General features: G+C 38.3%; 1 protein-coding gene across 2 annotated transcripts in view; it reads left to right on the top strand.

Moving 5' to 3' along the window:
- COPG2 (COPI coat complex subunit gamma 2) overlaps window positions 1-20,833 on the top strand; it is a 168,913-nt gene that overhangs the window by 106,392 nt on the left and 41,688 nt on the right. For both annotated transcript variants that reach the window (XM_007982937.3, XM_007982939.3), the window contains exons 10-17: window positions 4,753-4,886; window positions 6,097-6,164; window positions 8,185-8,373; window positions 16,017-16,112; window positions 16,425-16,668; window positions 18,709-18,784; window positions 19,789-19,892; window positions 20,484-20,609. In XM_007982937.3, the coding sequence (XP_007981128.1) occupies window positions 4,753-4,886; window positions 6,097-6,164; window positions 8,185-8,373; window positions 16,017-16,112; window positions 16,425-16,668; window positions 18,709-18,784; window positions 19,789-19,892; window positions 20,484-20,609 (1,037 nt within the window). The remainder of the gene's footprint in view (window positions 1-4,752; window positions 4,887-6,096; window positions 6,165-8,184; window positions 8,374-16,016; window positions 16,113-16,424; window positions 16,669-18,708; window positions 18,785-19,788; window positions 19,893-20,483; window positions 20,610-20,833) is intronic.

The following is a 20,833-nucleotide window of genomic DNA, read 5'->3' as shown; positions in this document are numbered from 1 at the left end:
TATGTTCCCAGGGGGATTATGGTGCTTCTGCTGCAACATACAGGTTACCGTGAAAGTGGGGGAAAGCTGCCAGTGACAGGTCTAACCCAGCTACCACACAGCCAACAAGGCCAGTCTCTCTCCCACCGTGCCTGACTAATACCATCGAGTTTATAACCAGGCAGCTGTGAGCAGAGTTGAGATCTTGTCCCTCAACGATTATTTTTATTTATTTATTTTGAGACAGAGTCTCGCTCTGTTGCCCAAACTGGAGTGCAGTGGTGCGATCTCAGCTCACTGCAACCTCCACCTCCCAGGTTCAAGCAATTCTCCTGCCTCTGCCTCCCGAGTAGCTGGGATTACAGGCACATGCCACCATGCCTGGCTAATTTTTGTATTTTTAGTAGAGACAGGGTTTCGCCATGTTGGCCAGGCTGGTCTCGAGCACCTGACCTCAGGTGATCTGCCTGCCTTGCTTCCCAAAGTGCCAGGATTACAGTTGTGAGCCATAGCTCCCAGCCTATTATTTTTAAATTATATATTTCTCTTTCCTTTTGTCAAGTTTTGCTTTATGTATTTTGTGGTTCTATTGCATGAGTTATCATTGTTAAATCTTCCTGATGCATTCATCTCTTTAACATTGTGAAATGTCTCTCCTTGTTGCATAACATTTTTGTCGTAAACTCTTGTCTGCTATTAATATAGGTGTTCATGATCTCTTACAGTTTTGTTTGCATGGCATACATTTTCCTGTCTTTTTAATTTCATCCTATCTGTGTCTTTGAATCTAAAGTGTGTCTGTTAGACATCATGTAGTTGGATCTTGCTTTTTAAACCTGTCTAGCAGTTTGTCTTTTAGTTGGAGTATTTAGACCATTCAAATTTAACATAATTATTGTTGGGTTTACCTTTGCCATTTGGCTATTTGTTCTGTGTAAATCTCCTGTCTTTTTTGTTTCTCTCTTCTTCTTCGATTGTGTTTGAGTTAAAAAATGTTTAGTATATCATTTTAATACCTTCATCAATAATTTAACTTTTAAAAAAAGTTTTTTCATAATTTCTAGGAATGATAGTAAGCATTTTAATTTACCACAATCTACTTCAGATAATACTAACTTAATTTCAGTAAAATTTAAAATCTTTGCTCCAATATAGTTCTGTTCGTTCCCTCCTATTTGCTGTTATTGGCATGTGTGTTATCTGTGTATATGTTAAGAACTCTACAATATAGTGTTATAGTTATTGCTTTATACAATTTTATGTTCTTCAAAGTAGATAAGAAATGAGAAAAATTGTAGAATCTTTCATACCAATTAATATATTTACACTTTCTGATGCTGTTTATTTCTCCCTGATTATTCATGTCACTGTCTACAATCTTTCAGTCTGTTCTTCTTTTAGTATTTTTACAAAGCAAGTCTGTTAGCAATGAATTTTCTCAGCCTTTGCTTATCTGGGAATGTCATTTTTAGCTTTCATTTTTGGAGGATGGTTTTGTTGGATTATGGAATTCTTGTTTTTTCATTTTAGCACTTTGAATATGACATTTTACTGTCTCTGTCTTCCATTGTTTGAGATGAGAAATCAGTCATACTGTACAGTATCATACTGATTTTTTTCCCTGTACAGTGTGATAAGTAGTTTTTTTCTTGCTGCTGTCAAGATTTTACCTTGATCTTATGTTTTCTTTGTTGTTTATTTATTTATTATTATTTTTTCTTTCCAACTTTTATTTTAGGTTCGGGGGTGCACATGCAGGTTTGTTATACAGGTAAATTGCATGTCATGGGGGTTTGGTGTATAGATTATTTTGTCACTGAGGTGGTGAGCATAGTACCACCCAGTTGGTAGGTTTTTTATCCTCATCCTTCCCCACCCTACACCCTCAAGTGGGCTCCAGTGCCTATTGTTCCCTTCTTTGTGCCCATGTGCACTCAATGTTTAGCTCCCCTTGTAAGTGAAAACATGCAGTATTTGGTTTTCTGTCCCCATGTTAATTTGCTTAGGATAATAGCCTCTAGCTCCATCCATGTTGCTACAATGGACGTAATCTCATTCTTTTTTATGGCTGCATAGTATTCCATGGTGTATATGTACTATATTTTCTTCATCCAGTCCACTGTTAATGGGTATCTAGGTTGATTCCATGTTTTTGCTATTGTGTGTAGTGGTGCAATGAATATATGAGGGCATGTGTCTTTGTGGTAGAACTGTTAGTCCAAACTGTACCATTTTGTAAGCCCCCTGTCATTTCACAGACCTTGATCAAACTGAAACATTCCTTGGGGGACTGGGCCTTGAGAAACATCCTGCCCGACTGCCTGACTTTCTTATCACATTCTGCTGGGAAAAAGTCCAAGGAACATCACTGTCTCATCCTGCCAGATCAAGGACCAAACCGCCTCATCATGGGAACATCTTATCAACATCCTCCCGGGCAGCAAGCCATATCCCTCAGACCCCTCCCTCCCAGGCCTAAAATTGCCCCAGCCTGTAAGGAGAGGTGGGCCCTGGCATTAAGTTGGTGCCCTGCCTCTGCAGATCTTATGCTGCACATAAAACCTGCATTGCTGTAGAGCTGCCAACTCTCTCTCAGTCTTTCTTTAACCCTCTCCTTCACATAAAAACCTAACAAAAGCAATTCATATTCCTTTGGGTTTGTATTTAGTAATGGGATTGCTGGATCAAACGGTAGTTCTGTTTTAAGTTCTTGAGAAATCTCGAAACTGCTTTCCACAGTGGCTGAACTAAATTGCATTCCCAACAGCAGTGTATAAGCATTCTCTTTTATCTGCAACTTCACCAGCATCTGTTATTTTTTGACTTTTTAATAATGGCTATTCTGACTGGTACGAGATGGTATCAAGCATATTAAAAAATGGTCAACATCACTGATCATTAGAGAAATGTAAATCAAAACCACAATGAGATACCATTTCACACCAGTCAGAATGACTATTTTAATGCTTTCAACAGTTTCACTCTGGTGTGTGTATATGTGAACATTTTTGTATTTATTTGGCTTGAGACTTTTTGAGCCTCTTGGGTCCATAAATTAATGGGTTTTTTGTTGTTGTTGTTGTTGTTGTTGTTGTTGTTGTTGTTGTTGTTTTAATCAAACTTGTGAGGTTTTCAGCCATGGTTTCTTCTTATGTTCGTTTTCCCCTTTGTGTCTCTCTTTTCCTATGAAAACTCCTATCATCCAAATGTGAGTACCCTTGATCATGTTACACAGGTCTCCAAAGCACTGTACATTTTTTTCCTTCTTTTTTTGTTTTCATCAGCTGGTTTATCTCAGTAGATCTCAAGTTTTCATCTGCCTGCGCAAGTCTGCTATTGAACTTTTCTGGTGAATTTCTCATTCCAGTCATTGCACTTTCCAAATCTAGGATTTCTATTTGGTTTCTTAAACAAAAAAAAATCATTTCTGTCTCTTTATTAGTAGTCTCTCTCGTAAGACATCCTTGTTATACTTCCCTTTAATTTAAATATGATTTCCTTTAGTTTTTTGAACATATTTATATTAGCTGACTTAAAGTTTTTGCCTAGTAAGTTCAACATCTGGGCTTCCTCAGGAATAAATTCTATTGACTACTTTTTTTTCACATAGATGGGTCATACTTAACTATTTCTTTGTGTGTCTCATAATTATTTTGTCAAAAACATTATATTTTAAATATTATAATGTGACAACACTGGTAATCAGACTTTTCCCTTCCCCTATCCCTGGGGTTTGTTGTTTTTGTTGTTGTTTGTGACCTTCCTGGACTATTTCTGTAGTCTTTAATCTGTATCTTGTACAGACACTGAAGTGTTTGTTTGAATGTCTGAGTCACAAATAGTGATTTGACAGATTTTCTTAAATGCTTTAAACCAGCATGTCTCCCATCATTTTCCAAGGGGTGCTGTGTATGTTGGGGCATGCTTTCCATGCCCCAGCAGTTCACAGCTCTGCCTTAGCCTTCACTTCCTGCTTTGTGCAGAGTCTCAGAGTCAAGGAAAAGTTAGAGAGTGGAGCTCTGCCAGGTCTTTAGTGGGTATTTGCTTAGCCCTCCACATGCACATGGCCTTCTATATCCCCAGTAATATTTTAGAAATTTTCAAAGCCCTCTAAGGACATCTCATTTCCCAAATTTTCCTTTTAAGTTTTTTGGCCAGTCTCTTGTTTGCCTCTGCTAAAATTGCTGCTTCTGGCAGCTGCAAGATTAACCAAATACTACTGATTTTTTTGGACAAACTCCCTGGGCATAGGGCTTTTCACACTGAATGAGCTCTTGAGTCAGGTGAAATAAAGATTAGCCTGTGAATAGGGCTTTTCTCGGGGCACCAGACAGGTCACATAGTGACAGTTCTCTGGGGATGAGGTTTTGGCCGAGAGCTGCTTTTGTAGCCAGGCTGCTGGCATTCACAGTTACTGTGGTTCTGAGGCTGCTGGTTTCCAAAGCTACTATGGAACTGGGAAGAGGTACATGGAAATTGAGAATGAGGCAGGTCAAAACACCAGAAAGCTCAGCATTCTTACTAAGATTCAGCTACTTTTCTTAAATAGATGATCAGGATTGTCAAAAATCTTTGATTAAATTTTGGAGTTCTGAAAAAGTTAATTTTGACAATTTTGCCTGTTGTCTAATTGCTTTGTGGAGAAATGAATTTTTAGAAATCCCTCATCCACCATTCCAGAAGTGCCTCTCAATCTGCCTGTGCTTTTAATCCCTATGCATATTGCCTCTCTATTTAATATCTGTATAATGGCCTATAAATATTTATTGGCAGCCATGAAAGTCCACTGTTTGATTTCATTGAGAGCTGCTTGCGAAATAAACATGAAATGGTTATTTATGAAGCTGCTTCAGCTATCATCCATCTTCCCAACTGCACTGCAAGAGAGTTGGCACCTGCTGTTTCAGGTTTGTTTTATATTTGATGACTGGCTTTTGCTTATGTCCCTAAGTTTTTACTTTAAGTTTCATAGGTCTGCAGAATAGGTGTTAAGACTGTTTTTTGAATGCTAGCTCTGTGTATATATAGCCTTTGCATTCTGATAGCTTATATGTAAATAGTTTTTTAGTTGTTCCTTACTTTATTACTTTTTTTAATGTTTCTATTTATGTATATAAAACTTCTGAATTTTATTTATATGTACATAGTTTATTAATAATAATTCTTTATTGCTTTTTTTAAAAGTTTCTATTTCCTCATATGAAACTTTTGAAAACATTTTACAGTTTTCCTTGGTGTTTAAAAAGCCCATTTGTTTTCAGAACTGTCAATATTTCTACCATTTAAGTTCAGGTATTAATGGGTATGCTAATTTTTTTTAAAAAAAAGAGCAAACTTTGTTTCCTATTAAAGTTTTTATAAGTGACTAAAAGTGCTTTTTCTTTTTTTTTTTTTTTTTTGAGACGGAGTCTCGCTCTGTCGCCCCGGCTGGAGTGCAGTGGTGCGATAGCTTGGCTCACTGCAAGCTCCGCCTCCCGGGTTCACCCCGTTCTCCTGCCTCAGCCTCCCGAGTAGCTGGGACTACAGGAACCCCAAAAGTGCTTTTTCTATTTTGATAAATTTATATTTTTCATGTAAATTTTTTATGCTGTGATAAAATCTATGCTTTTTTTTTTTTTTTTTTTTTGAGACGGAGTCTCGCTCTGTCACCCAGGCTGGAGTGCAGTGGCTGGATCTCAGTTCACTGCAAGCTCCGCCTCCCGGGTTTACGCCATTCTCCTGCCTCAGCCTTCCGAGCAGTTGGGACCACAGGTGCCTGCCACCTCGCCCGGCTAGGTTTTTGTATTTTTTGGTAGAGACGGGGTTTCACTGTGTTAGTCAGGATGGTCTCGATCTCCTGACCTCGTGATCCGCCCGTCTCGGCCTCCCAAAGTGCTGGGATTACAGGCTTGAGCCACCGCACCCGGCCAATCTACGCATATTTTAAATGTGATTCATTATGTACTATATTTTCAGCTATATGGTATATGATGAGATGATGAATATTCACAGCATATATAGGTAATATTCACTATATCTATATCTGTATTTTAGTTCTTCAACTTTTCTGTAGTTCTCCTAAGCCAGGAGTATTCATAGTATGTATATGTAATATTATATATTATTATTATTTTTTAGTTCTTCAGCTTTTCTGTAGTTCTCCTAAGCCAGCCTTGAGATATGCAGCTGTGAGGACCTTGAACAAGGTAGGTGTTTCTTTGCTAACTGTTGACTTATATCAGTATTTAATTGAGAAACATTAAATGTGAAGCATTTGGTTTTCTCTCCAAGGTTAGTATATATGATTCATGGGCTTCACCTCAACAACACTTCACTTATATTTGTGGCCTTGGGGATGCCCATTTTTATTATTATTTAGCTGAAGATTATAACTCATTCCTGACTTCTAAGCATTTTATATTCAAAAGCCACACTGTCCAATATGGTGGCCATTAGCCATCAGTGGTATTTCAATTTAAATTAATTAAAATAAAATAAAAAATTCAATCCTCAGTCACATGAGTCACACTTCTTGTACTCACAGCCACATGTGGTCAGTGGCTATCGGACAGTGCAGATCTTGAACATTTCTGTCATTGAAGGAAGTGCTCTTGCATAGTGCTGGCAGTAGCCCTGTCCAGTAGAAACCCAATGTGAATCACATATATAATTTTAAATTTTATAATAACCACATTGAAGTTTTTAAGGTAAAATTAATTTTAATAGTATATTTTATCATAATATGTCATCTCAACATGTAATAGATATTTTTACATATCTCAAGTTTTTGACATCCAGTATATTTACATTTACAGCATACTCAGTTTGGATTAGCTACCTTTCAGATGCTTAGTAGTCACATGTTGCTGTCGGCTACATTATTAGACTGTATAGATTTAGAGGATATAATACAGAAACACAGAATAAATTAAATAAGCATAGAAAATGTAAATGAAAGTTAAATGTAGTGGAAGTCTTGTCATAGGCAATACATAATTATAAATTAATTTGTGTAAACAATTGAAGAAAAGAGAAGTTTAGAGCAGCTATGGAATAAACCTTTATAGAACAACAATTTAAATTGTTTTTTATTTATTTATTTATTTTGGAGACAGAGTCTCACTTTGTCTCCCAGGCTGGAGTGCAGAGGTGTGATCTCGGCACACTGCAACCTCCACCTCCTGGGTTCAAGCAATTCTCATGCCCCAGCCTCCCAAGTAGCAGGGATCACAGGTACCTGCCACCATGCCCAGCGAATTTTTGTATTTTTAGTAGAGTCAGGGTTTTGCCATGTTGGCCAGGCTGGTCTCAAACTCCTGACCTCTGGTCATCTGCCCACCTCGTCCTCCCAGAGTGCTGGGATTATAGGTGTGAGCCACCAGGGCCTAAATTGTTTTTAAAGAGTTGATACAGGTCCACAATCCCTCATCTCTAATCTTGGGGCCAGATGTGTCTCAGAATTTGCTTTTAGATAAATTTTAGAAAGGTTATATGGTGTTATATCTTATTTACTAACCCCAGTGGGCCTGGGGCAGCATCCCACCATTAAAACACATTAATATTTTTGCACAAAACAGATGACTATTCTTGTCAAGTGGTACACATTAACAATTAAAGAGTTTCACATTAGTTTGGGTCATGTTTTACTGTTAAATAAATTTTCATCCCAATGCTTTGCTTTCCAGAGTTTTTTCAGATTTTCCAAATTGTGGGTAAGGGATTCTATACCAATGCTGGGATAGACAAAAAGATGGAACAACATCAACAAAAACAAGGACACAGGAGAATGGCCGACTGTGTAGTAACCATGGATAATGCAGTTTGGCTGGAGTTTGCGTGTTGAAATGCAGAAGTATTTTTTAAGTGCTAAGATATTAACAGTCTTTGTCGAGCACTATCTACTATGCTAGATCCCGTTCTCAGTGCTCCTAACATCTAATAGACATATATGAACACGTGTACTATAAGGAAATACAGGCCAATTATAATTTTTTTAAAATGGTAATGTTAAGTTATAGGAACCTAACAAAAGAGAGTACGATGCTGTACTCTGGCCATTGATCATTTATTAAAAGATATACCTTGTTAACGGGAGCCATTCTTTTTGAAACAATGACTTCTAACTTATCCTGTCTTCTCTGGATTGCCACTTACCTCAATTAAAATTTAAGTTCTGGCCTTAATCAAAAGCAATTTGTGTAATTTTTTTTCTTACCCTTCCACAAGGTGGCAATGAAGCACCCCTCTGCTGTTACTGCCTGCAATCTGGACTTAGAAAACTTAATCACAGACTCAAACAGAAGCATTGCTACCTTAGCCATTACTACACTCCTCAAAACAGGAAGTGAGAGCAGCGTGGACAGGCTCATGAAGCAGATATCTTCTTTTGTGTCTGAAATCTCAGATGAGTTCAAGGTAAGAGTTTAAACATGATCATGTTTTCTCCCAGTCTGCTGGCTGCCTATTTATTTTCTTAACAATGTCATTTGAGAAGAAGTTGTTTTAAATTTTTATGAAGTCTAATTTATCAATTTTTTTCTTTCATAGTTATTACCATTCCCTAAGAAACCTTTATCTACTTATTTTCTCATGCTTTAGGCTAAATGCTTTATGGTTTTAGATTTTACATTTTAGGCAGTGATCCAAGTTGAATTACTGTTTGTTTGGTAAGTTCAGTATTTTTTCCATATTGCTATCTACTGTATTCCGCCATAATTTGTTGGAAAGACTTCCTTTTTTCTATTGGAGTGCTTTAGCACCTTTGTCTACAAAGCAAATACCCATATAATTTTAGGTATATTTTTGGGCTTCTTATCATGTTACTGAACCGTTTGTCAATCCAATACCATTACCACAGTAATATTGATTAATGTAGCATTATGGTACCTCTTAAATGTCAAGTAGTGTGGTCTTCCAACTTTTTCTTTTTTAATATTCTGGTTCCTTTGCATTTCCTATGAAATTTAGGACTAGTTTATCAATTTCTTCTAAACAAAGACTACTAGGATTATGACTAGCATTGTGTTGAATCTCTAAATCAATCTGGGGAGAACTGACATCTTAATTTAAGATTATTTTTCTATTTTATGAATATGGTATATCTCTCCCTTTAGATCTTTAATTTCTCTGAGCAGTGTTTTGTAGTGTTTAGAGGTCTTGCAAGTCTCTTGTTAAATTTATATCTAAATATTTTATGCTTTTGATATTTTATTAAATTTGTTTATTGTTTACTACTAATGAAAAACTTTTAAAAAATACTTTTCCATATTAACTTGGTATCCTGTAACCTTGCTGAGTACCTTTACTGGTTCTAGTCATCATTATACACATTCCTTGAGATTATCTATATAAATAATTATGCCATTTGTGAATAGAAACAGTTTTACTTCTTTATATCCAATCCAAATGCCTTTCCTTTATTTTTCTTGGCTAATTAAAAAAGTACTTCCAGAATACGGTTGTATAGAACTGGTGAGAGTATGTCAGAGATGATTTAAAAAAAAAATTCAGTTAAAAGAATAAAAGTAGAAACATTGTATTGCTTCATTCTTTCTTTATACTCAGTCAAGTAGTATAACTAACCCTATTTACTCTCTACTTAGTATGCATCCAGACTTTCAGAAAACAAACTTTACCTGTATATTCAAGCAGACAGTTTTGTGCATCTGGTGTAGCAGTTGCTTGTTCCAGTTTTTTCAAATTGCTTTTGTAGGACTGAGTTTTTTCCTAAAGACATATATTTTGTTATTGAGATACCTTGACTTTGATTTTGACTGCCTATGGTAGTGGGATCTTTGTGTGATCTCTTGAGCAGTACACAGGGTCAGTGGTATCTGATTCCTCAGTGACTTAGTTGAGGCATTAGTTGAGGTCGTGGTGAAGTTTAGCTGGGGACCTAGAAACATAGTCTTTGGGCTCCAGTAGTGCCAGCAGTGCACCATGCATGCCTATTTTTAGGCCTAGCTTACACTGGCTCCAGTGTTGGTGGGTACTAGAGGGCTATCCTTGGGCCTCCACGTGGCTTGCTAGAAACAAATATTGAGAGCAATGAGCCCAGTGTGTGAGTGGGTTCTTCGGCCCTTGGCAGCTGGTATGGTGTGGGTGATGGGCACTAGTGGTGTTGGAGCAACCCACAGGGTCATAAGCAGTCTGTGTTGGTATTGGTAGAAGCTGCAATGGGTTGGATAGGCTAGGTCCCAGTCCCACAACTGCCTGTAGCAGGGTGGTGAGTATTATGCTAAGTGTGTTTAGGAGAGCTTGTTATCCCCTGTCCCTCCCCCAGTTGGGTGACAGCTGCAGCCACATCATCATCATCTCAAACTCAGCCTGAGGGTGGGGCATAGCCCAGCTTTAAACTCTCAAAATGATGCCAGCTGTGGGCTTGTGACTAGAAAGGGTGGAGACCCTTCAGGTGAGCAGCATGGGCAAGAAGCTGTGGGGAGTGTGGTCCGCTTGGGGCTTGGTCTCACAGCAGCCCATTGAAGAACATTGGATATTGTCCTAACTATGCATGGGGGAACCTGGCTTTCCTAGTCCCTCCTTTGACCAAGTGGTGGCTGCAGCCACATCAACTTGAACTCAACCCAAGGTGGGGCACAGCCAACATTAAACTCTCAAAATCGTGCCATGGACCAGGGAGCAGAGAGGGAGGGGTCCCTCCCAGGTATGCAGTGTGGGCAAGAAGCTGTGAGAAGTGTGGTCTGGTCACACGTCAGTCTGACAGCTCCCTGCTACAGAGCAGTGAGTGTGATCCTAGATATCTGTAGGATAGCCTGGTTTCCCTGCCCTCCTTGGCCAAGTAGCAGCTACAACTGCATCAGCCCTAACTCAGGTCGAGGGCAGGGCGCAGCCCAGTGTTAAACTCTCAAAATGGCACCTTGGGGCTGGGACCATAGAGGGTGTGGCACCTCCCAGGCAACCAGTGTGGGCAAGAAGCGGTGAGGAGAGCAGTCTACTTACGTCTCAGTCTCACGGTATCCTGCTGCAGGGCAGTAGATATTGTCCTAATGATGCATAGGATAGCAGATTTATCCTAATGCATATCCTAATTTATCCTATGTGTATCCTAATGATGCATAGGATAGCATTTTTAGGATAATACCTACTGCCCTGCAGCAGAATGCTGTGAGACTGAGATCTCCCTGTCCCTCCTTGGCCAGGCAGTGGCTGCAGCTATACACAAGACTAATTTAAAATGTCAGGCAAAGGAGTTACAAGTTTTGGAGGCAGTCTTCGTGGTGGTGAAGAGAATGACCTTTAGAATCAAAATCCCTAGGTTTAAATCCTGATTCTACCACTTATGAGATATGTGACCTCAGGTGAGTCACATAAATTCTTACTGCCTCAGCTTCCTTAGCTGTACAATGGAGATAATAATAGTACTTACCTCATAGAGTTATTGTGAAGTATAAATGAAATAATAAAGAATTAAGAATAATATATGTGTCATTATTATTTTATGTATGTGTAGTATGGAAAGAACTGCTAGTTCATAATTGATCTTTTAACGTGTGCACACAGAATAGTTGAATATTGACTAAGTGGGTTATTTCTTCCTTGTTTTCAGTGCAGTTATATAAACCTCTTGAAATACAGATAGATTTTTTTCAGTTTGCTTTCGGTTTTATATTTTTCCCCCTCCCATCTTTTTTCTTTTTTTTTTTTTTTTTTTTTGAGACAGGATCTCATTGTGTCACCCAGGCTGGAGTACAGTTGCATTATCATAGCTCATTGCAGCCTCAACCTCCCTGGGCTCAGGTGATCCTCCTGCCTTAGCCTCCCAAGTAGCTGAGACTCCAGGCACAAGCCACCATGCCTGACTAATTTTGCATTTTTTGTAGAGACAGGGTTTCACCATTGGGAGAAAGGCAAAAGGATTGATTGCCCAGGCTGGTCTTGAGCTCCTGAGCTCAAGCTGTTCACCCGCCTCAGCCTCCTAAAGTGCTGGGATTATAGGCATAAGCCACCATGCCCAGCTGCATTTTCCCTATTTTCTATAGGATTTTTAGTCTTTTGTTTCCTTAATTTTTTTGTATATTCAGGATATTAGCTCTTTATCTGTGAAAGATGTTACGAGTATTTTCTACTGGTTTGTCATTTAACTTTTCTTATGATGACTTTTGTCATGCAAAAGTGTTATTTTTTTTAGGTAGTCATATTTGCCAGCCTTTTATTTTATTTGACTTTGAGTCATAATTAAAAATTATATTCCCTTCAAAGTATAGAGTAATTCACTCATGTTCTCTTCTAATACATTTATAGTTTCGTATTTTACATTTAGATCTCTAGTCCGTTGAATTTTTTTATGATATATGCTATGAACAGATTCAATCTTATCCTTTTCCATTGACTACCCAGTTAGTTGCCCCCCAAAATTTTATTTAAGGCCAGGTGTGGTGGCTCACACCTTGAATCCCAGGACTTTGGGAGGCCAAGGCAGGGGCATGCTTGAGTCCAAGAGTTCAAAACCAGCCTGGGCAACATAGTGAGACCCTGTCTCTACAAAAAAAATACAAAAATTAGTCAGACATGGTGGTGTACATCTATAATCCCAGTTACTTGGGAGGCTGAGGTGGGAGGATGGCTTGAGCCTGGGAGGTTGGGGCTGCAGTGAGCTGTGATGATGCCACTGCACTCTGTCCTGGGCAACAGAGCAAGATCTTGTGTATTAGTCTGTTGTCACACTACTATAAAGAAACACCTGAGACTGGGTAATTTATAAAGAAAAGAGGTTTTATTGGCTCACAGTTCTGCAGGCTGAACAGGAAGCATGGCAGCGTCTGCTTCTGGGGCAGCGTCTGCTTCTGGGGCAGCCTCAGGGAGTTTTTACTCATGGTGGAAGGCAAAACAGGAGCAGATGTCTTACAAGGCAGAAGCATGACCAAGGGGGGTGCGGAGGGGTGTCACACACTTTTAAATGACCAGATCTCACAAGAACTTACTATCACGAGAACAGCACAAGCAGGGAAATCTGCCCCCATGATTCAGTCACCTCCCACCAGGCCCCACCTCCAACATTGGCAATTACAATTCAACATGAGATTTGGGTGGGGACACAGATCCAAACCATATTACCTTAACTCAAAAAAAGTTATTTTAATTTTTTTCTATAGACAATTAGGGGAAAGCTGAAAGACAATTTTTAAGACCATCTTTGCCCCAATAATTTGAGACATCATCTTTATCGTATGTACCTGAGTTTGTATGTTCATACAAACTCAAAAAAGTTGCATATGTTCTTGAGTCTGTTTCTGGAGTGTCTATTCTACTTATGTATTGGTCTGTTTATTCATATACTACTGCTGCACTCTGTTCTAAATATAGAAGCTTCGTAGGACGCTTAGCCCTCCATCATAGTTCTTTATTTTCATTGTTTTCCTGGCTATTCTTGCATGTTTCTTTTTCTTTTTCTTTTTGAGATGGAGTTTCATTCTTGTTGCCCAGACTAGAGTGCAATGGCTTGATCTCGGCTAACTGCAACCTCCCCCTCCCAGGTTCAAGCGATTCTCCTGCCTCAGCCTCCCACGTAGCTGGGATTATAGGCACCCACCACCACACCCAGCTAATTTTTTGTATTTTTAGTGAAGACAGGGTTTCACCATGTTGTCCAGGCTGGTCTCGCGCTCCTGACCTCAGGTGATCCACCCGCCTTGGCCTCCCAAAGTGCTGGGATTACAGGCGTGAGCCACTGTGCTCAGCCACATGTTTATTTTTCTAATGAACTTTAGTATCAAGCTGTCTAGCTTCATAAAAAACTTTGTTGACATTTTCTGTTGGGATCACATTAAATTCATAAGTTAGGGGAGAACACATATCCTGATGATGTTTGAACATCCTAAGAACAAGGATGTCTTTTAATTTGTTCAAATCTGCTTTTATGCCTTCCAAAAATGTTGTTTAAAAAATATTTTTATATTAGTTTTGAATGGTTTTAAAATGCTTATTTCTAAATAACTTACCTTTTTCATTGCTATTATAAATGTTTTTTATTCCATTTTATCTTCTACCTGGCTATCATTTATGTATATGAATATTACTGGTTTTGCATGTTAATTTTATGTCCTGCTACCTTGGTGAATTATTGAGTTAGTTTTATTATTCATTCTCTAGGATTTTCATATATACCATCATATCATCTAAAAACAAACATATTTTTGTTTGTTTTGTCTTCTGCAATTCTTGTTTCTTTGTTTTCCCTTATCTAATTGCATTGGCTAATATCTCCAGAATAATGCTAAATAATTATGGAGATGGTGGCATCCTTGCATCACTTCTGACCGCAATGGGAATGCCTCTCAGGGTTCCGTATTAAGTAATATGCTGGCATTAAGATTGAAGTATATATGTTTACCTTATGGACATATCTATTCCTTTTTTTTTTCAAGAATGTTTATTAGGAATGGATGTTGGATTTTATCAAAGACTTTTCAGCATTTTGGATGTTATCCTCTGGCTCATGAATGTGATGTTATTTTATCAATTTTCTAATGCAGAACCATCTTTACATTCTTGATAAACCCCATTTCATCACAGTGCATTATTTCTTTAATGTAGTGTTAGAATCTGTTAACTAATATATTACTTTTAGAATTTTTACATCAATATTTATAAATGATTTTAGTCTGTAATTTTTCTTTCTGTACATATATGCCATCTTTATTAGGCTTAAGTATCATTGCTTCATACAAACATTATGGAGATTTTCTTTGCTCTGAAACTGTATATATGGATTTGGGGTTATCCAATTATTGGTAGACAATTCTGAATTATCCATGCGTCTCTTTTCTGCACATCTTGCAAGTTAGGCACTAACTGCCATCTGTTTCCTGCTATCACAGCTGTGTTCCCTTCCTATAATACAAGACATCTTCCAGCCTTAGAAGATAGAGATCATGTCTCCCTCTAAAGGAAAGGGAAGATTTCCTTGCAGCCCCAGAAAATACTAATACTATTTGGAGCAAAAAGCCCTCTGGAGCAAAAAGCAAACATGTTTATGGTCCAATATAATAATGTTTTTCTTCAGAAAAAAGGACAGGCATGCTTACTCCCCACTGTAAATGTTCAGATTCCATCTTTAGGGTTCTTACCCGGTAATACAGCCTACTGCAAGACCAGGTATTATCTGGCTCTTTGCATTGCACTTTGGGAATTGGGGCTCAGGAAACCCACCCCAAAATGCTCATACTCTGGCTACTGCTACTGCTGTGAGTAGTTAACTGTCTTTCATCGCTGAGCCAGGAGTCTCATGTTTTCTACCAGCATCCATGGAATTGTGACAGGTTAACTTGTTAGCCACAAGTAGGGTAAAATCTCACATTCTTCGTGCATCTTGACACAGGTCTGTATTTTTATTTTATTTATTTTTTGAGACAGAGTCTCTCTGTGTCACCCAGGCTGGAGTGCAGTGGTGCAATCTCAGCTCACTGCAACCTCCGCCTCCCAGGTTCGAGCAATTCTCATGTCTCAGCCTCCCCAAGTAGCTGGGACTTGCAGGCCCACGCCACCACACCCGGCTAATATTTGTATTTTTTTAGTAGAGACAGTATTTCACCATATTGGTCAGGCTGGTCTCGAACTTCTGACCTTTTGTGATCCACCCACCTTAGCCTCCCCAAGTGCTGGGATTACAGGGCGTGAGCCACCATGCCTGGCTGACACTGGTCTTTCAAGTTGTGGTAAAATTCCCCTAGAAAACATTTTGTGAAGTAGTTCCTTGATAGCTTTCTCTATTTCTTCTATGGAAATCAGTCTGTTCAAGCTTTTTATCTTTATGGTTCACTTTAAAATCTTTGATGTGATTATTTGTCTGAGGCAAAGGGAAGGGATCTCTTGAATGAACTTTATTTTTACATTGCTTTTTATTTTCCTTTGTGGTCTCCTTGGAAAGAACAAGTATTGTCATTTTAGACAACTACAGTGTCTTCTTAGCTTGCAGTAAGTAAGTAGGAAAGTATGTTTAGTAGCCAAAGTTATAAAGATGAATGTCTTTTCTGTGCTTGCTTTTGATAGGTGGTGGTTGTACAGTCATAAAAGTGAATATTCTTTTTGTTTTTCTACAGGTGGTGGTTGTACAGGCAATTAGTGCTCTCTGTCAGAAATACCCTCGAAAGCACAGTGTCATGATGACTTTCCTCTCCAACATGCTCCGAGATGATGTAGGTAGACTACTTTTTAATCGTAGGAAGTTGCTCTCTTAAATTCTTAGGATTGCCATGAAATACCATAGTGTTTTAAGGAGATTTCTTTATCATCTCAGTATGCCTCTCAAGTAGTACACTAAGTCTGGTTACTGTCTTATTAATAAACATGCCATTGCTTTACTTTCCGCACTTGGAGAAAAACCACTTTTTTCTTTCAAAAAGGTGGGAAATGAAATCTGAATTTTATAAGCATGAACCTTGGAGTGTAAGCATTTCTCCAAAACATGTCCCTAGAATGAATGGCAGTTTTATCTTCTTTTTTGCCAGGGAGGCTTTGAGTACAAGCGGGCCATTGTGGACTGCATAATCAGCATCGTGGAAGAGAACCCTGAGAGTAAAGAAGCAGGCCTAGCCCACCTTTGTGAATTCATTGAGGACTGTGAACACACTGTTCTGGCTACTAAGATTCTACACTTGTTGGGCAAAGAGGGCCCTAGAACGCCTGTCCCCTCCAAATATATCCGCTTTATTTTTAATAGGGTTGTCCTGGAGAATGAGGCTGTCAGAGCTGGTGAGTCATTGGGACACTGATATTGATGATGCTGATCTTTTGAAATACTTAGGAGAGTAATAATGAAATTGAAAAATGAAGTTGCAGGATCTGTTAGATGGTGGGATTTTTAGAGCATGCTTAGGGCCCAGATATCTTTCTTTGTACTCAATTTCCATCCTCATTTTTGCCTTAGATTAGAGACAAATAACCCTTCGCTTTCAGTATGATAGGAATACTGTGATGGCTCATCCGTTTTTTCAGTTATAGTCGTAATTATGAATGTTTGTAGAATTTGTTTATGTGTTTCTATATGTATATTTTTAAGTGACTTTTCCTCCCTAATCTTTCTTCCCCTTAGCATATGAATAGATCCAAATCTCTCCCATTAAAGATGTAAACTCTCTATAAGCCTTTCACTAGCTACTGACTATACTTTCCTTCCCCTCGTAGATAAACTGGAAGTAGCCATTATTAGCTGCCTCCATGAATTCATTATCCATTTTTCTCTTTAACTTAGTATGATGTAGCTCTCCTTTAAAAAACCTCTGAAATAATTTTATTGAAAATTACTTATAAACTAGTTGTAAAATCAAGTTAGATACTTTAATGTTCTTACCTTTGTTTACACTCAGTCCACTTGATGTGCTATTGACTGAACACTTGGTGAAACCCTGTAGCCTTGGTTTCCACAATAGCCTACATGTTTCCATCACACCTCACTCTTATTTATAGAGCTCTTCTTCCCAGCCCCCTTCCTTGAAATATTAGTTCTCTCTAGGGTTTTGACTTCTCAACATCTACATTCTTCTTGGTGATCATTTTCAGAGCTCTACTGATAGGCTATGACATTCCAGTCATGTCTCTTTCCTGAACTTGTTTGTCCAAACAACTTAAAGCACTTCAAATTCAGCCTGAAATTCAGACTAACCTCACATTAATCATCCACTCAGTTATCAAGATAGAATCTTGTTCTGCTGCCTTACAGCCCCTATCTGTTCTTTAGCAAAGTGCTTTCAATTGTGTCTCTTTAATATTTCTTCGTTCTCTCTTCTGTTTTCATGGTGCTGATTGAGGCTCTCATCATTTCAGATGCCTAACTATCTGACTGCTTCTAGACTCACATATATCCAGCCTATTCTTTACACTCTGCTAGAAAAAGGGGGGTGGGGACTTTCAAATATACATATTTATCTCATATTTAATATCCTTTAATAATGAGATTAAACCATACCCTAATTTTGTTTTATTTCCAGTCTCTCCCTTGTCTCTTCTTGCTCTCCAACATGGGTCCTATGCTCAGCCTTCCCCAACTGTCCAGTGATATACCACACTTTCTTCTCTGGGCAGCGGCCATTTGAACTTGTTCTTTTTCTCTGCCTCTAATCCTACTCTTATCCTGCCTTTTTCCTCTGGCTAACAGTACTTGTTCTTCAGATTTTAGCTCAAGTAATATGTGTTAGCTCCTTGTCTTAGTTTTCTACCACCAATTCTGATTTAGTTCCTTTCTCTGTATTCACATAGCATCCTGGATATATTTCTTCCATGGACTTACTATGATGTGCCATAATTCTCTACCTACATACCTATCTTTCCCACTAGAGTATAGCTCCTTGAGACCAGGGACATGTCTTTTATCTGCCCCAGTACCTAGCACAATTCCTGACAAAAGTTTGGTGAACAATGAATCTTCGTTGAATGAGAGGAATTTTAATAATAGAATTTCTTTTTGTGCTTGGGGCTGGTTGTTTGAGATTAAAGCTTAATCACATCAGTGTGATATATAAGGGGTTGTGGTGGGGTGGAGATATAGCTCCTACAGAAAATCTATATGAATCTTTTTCCTCAATTCTTGGAAGATTTTCCTATTCAGAGCTCTGTTGGGCTTGCAGAATTCTATTTCTGCTTAACAGTATCAAAGAAATAAGATCAAGAAACAATAAAACAAGAGGGTTTATCTCCACTAAACATGGGAACACTTTTCTAATTTTTTTTCAAATGGTTATTGGTTAACTCTGAGAAACCAATATTTATGTAGCATAATTGTATGCTTCATTATAGCTGCTGTGAGTGCTTTGGCTAAATTTGGGGCTCAGAATGAGAGTCTTCTCCCAAGCATCCTTGTACTCTTACAGAGGTAAGTTAAATAATGTCTTTTTAAAAAAAATAAGAATTCTATATGGTTAAATAGTGAAATCCTCATTGTACCATAGAGCAGATGTACTCTAAGGCCTAAGAATAGAGCTATTGGAGCAAGTCAGGGGCAAATGGCAATTCCTTTCTCTTTTTAGTAATTGTGTATACCTCTCAATCAATTTGATGTGCTATTGACTGATCACTTCATGAAAGCCTCTAGCCTTGGTTTACGCAATAGCCTACATGTTTCCATCACTCCTCACTCATATTTATAGAGCTTCTCTTCCCAGCCCCATTCCCTAAAACATTAGTTCTCCATAGGGTTTTACGTGCTAGATATGTGTCACGTTAGACTTTGGCTTTCTCTCACATGATTTTGAGAAAGTGACTTAAATACATATGCCTCAATTTGTACAACAGGCTTACTTAAAAAAGCTATTAGGTAATTCACTATGCAGAGTTGAAAATAATAGTTTTTCATTGTCTTCATGACTCTCTGTTTGATGAGGAAAAGACTTGCTTTAGCAAACTGTGATTGCATCTTATAATTGAAGCAGATAAATTACAAGCCAAAGGTTGGCTAGTTTACATAAATTGTCATTTGAGCAATAACAATGGCTGGATTTTGAATTTATCTTTTTAGTATCCTTGGAAAGTATAATATTCCCATTTCCTAATTACAAAAAAAGTCTAAGTCTTCAACAGGGTCATGTGGTTACAGATGGAAGAAAAGACTCCAGACTGCTATTTCATGTTCTTGTGCTCCTCGTTATTTTAATGCCTACTTCCGTAGTGCTTGTGATTCACAATAACAGTATTTCTTTAGTAATTCAGAACAGTACCCAAGATTTGTGGGGACTTTAGGAGCTACTGTTGGCTATTGTTGAGCACTTTTTTAAAGATAGTATCAGATGACGACCTGAGCTGTGTCCTTTAGATTTGGTAGTAGAGCTATTGGAAGTCTTTGGGGTACTGTGACATGACTATTCTGTTTCTCCTGGACAGGTGTATGATGGATACTGATGATGAGGTACGAGACAGAGCTACCTTCTATCTGAATGTGCTGCAGCAGAGGCAGATGGCACTAAATGCCACATATATCTTTAATGGTCAGTGAAAGCCAAGGATGTACACTTTTGTTCCTCGAATGGTGTCTAGGAAGCATATTTCATGATTTGCATATGAGCTAACTTCACTAGGCAAATGCTTGGTTTTTGTCTTTGAATGCACTTCCGTTTCTAGAGAAACCTGTGTCTATAGGACAGTTTCTAATTTGGTAATGGTAATTCCTGTGCAACAATCTATAAGAATATAGATTGGGCCCTTACATTTTTTAAGAACGTTGCTCACTTATTCCTGGTTCTCCTTGAACTCCCTCTTGGATGGGTTTCCCTTTTTCCCATTTTCTTATGCTATCGTTGTTCCCATATAGCTAAGTTGCTTTCTTTTCCGGGAGGTACATACATTTTGTTGAAAATGTGTATGCTATGCTCCCATGTTTCCTTGAATGAAATAAGTCAGTTTATAAGTTTATAAGGTAATTTCAAGAATATCCTTTATTTTTATATTTAGGTTATAAAGCTTTTGGTTATATTTTTCTCTTCCTTCAGAAAGCTTTGATAAATATTACAAACCTGGGCCTATTTGAATTTGAGGATTGGCAAGAGGTTATAATGCTGAGATTTCTCTGTGTTTCACAGGTTTGACGGTCTCCGTACCAGGGATGGAAAAAGCCTTACACCAGTACACGTTGGAGCCTTCAGAAAAACCGTTTGACATGAAATCAATTCCTCTTGCTATGGCTCCTGTCTTCGAACAGAAAGCAGGTTAACTCTATTCGTTTTTCTGTGTATAAGTGGTTTTGCAAAACCAAAAAATATTATCTTATTTTCTCTAATACTCATGTAGTTGTCACTCTTTTTTTTTTTTTTTTTTTTTTTTTTTTTGGAGATGGAGTCTCGCTCCCGTCACACAGGCTGGTGTGCGGTGACACGATCTCAGCTCACTGCAACCTCCACCTCCCGGGTTCAAGCGATTCTCCTTCCTCAGT

This window comes from Chlorocebus sabaeus, chromosome 21 (assembly GCF_047675955.1).
Source record: "Chlorocebus sabaeus isolate Y175 chromosome 21, mChlSab1.0.hap1, whole genome shotgun sequence".
NCBI lineage: Eukaryota > Metazoa > Chordata > Mammalia > Primates > Cercopithecidae > Chlorocebus > Chlorocebus sabaeus.
The sequence above is the reverse complement of the archived record's forward strand: the minus strand, read 5'-3'. Positions and strand labels throughout refer to the sequence as shown.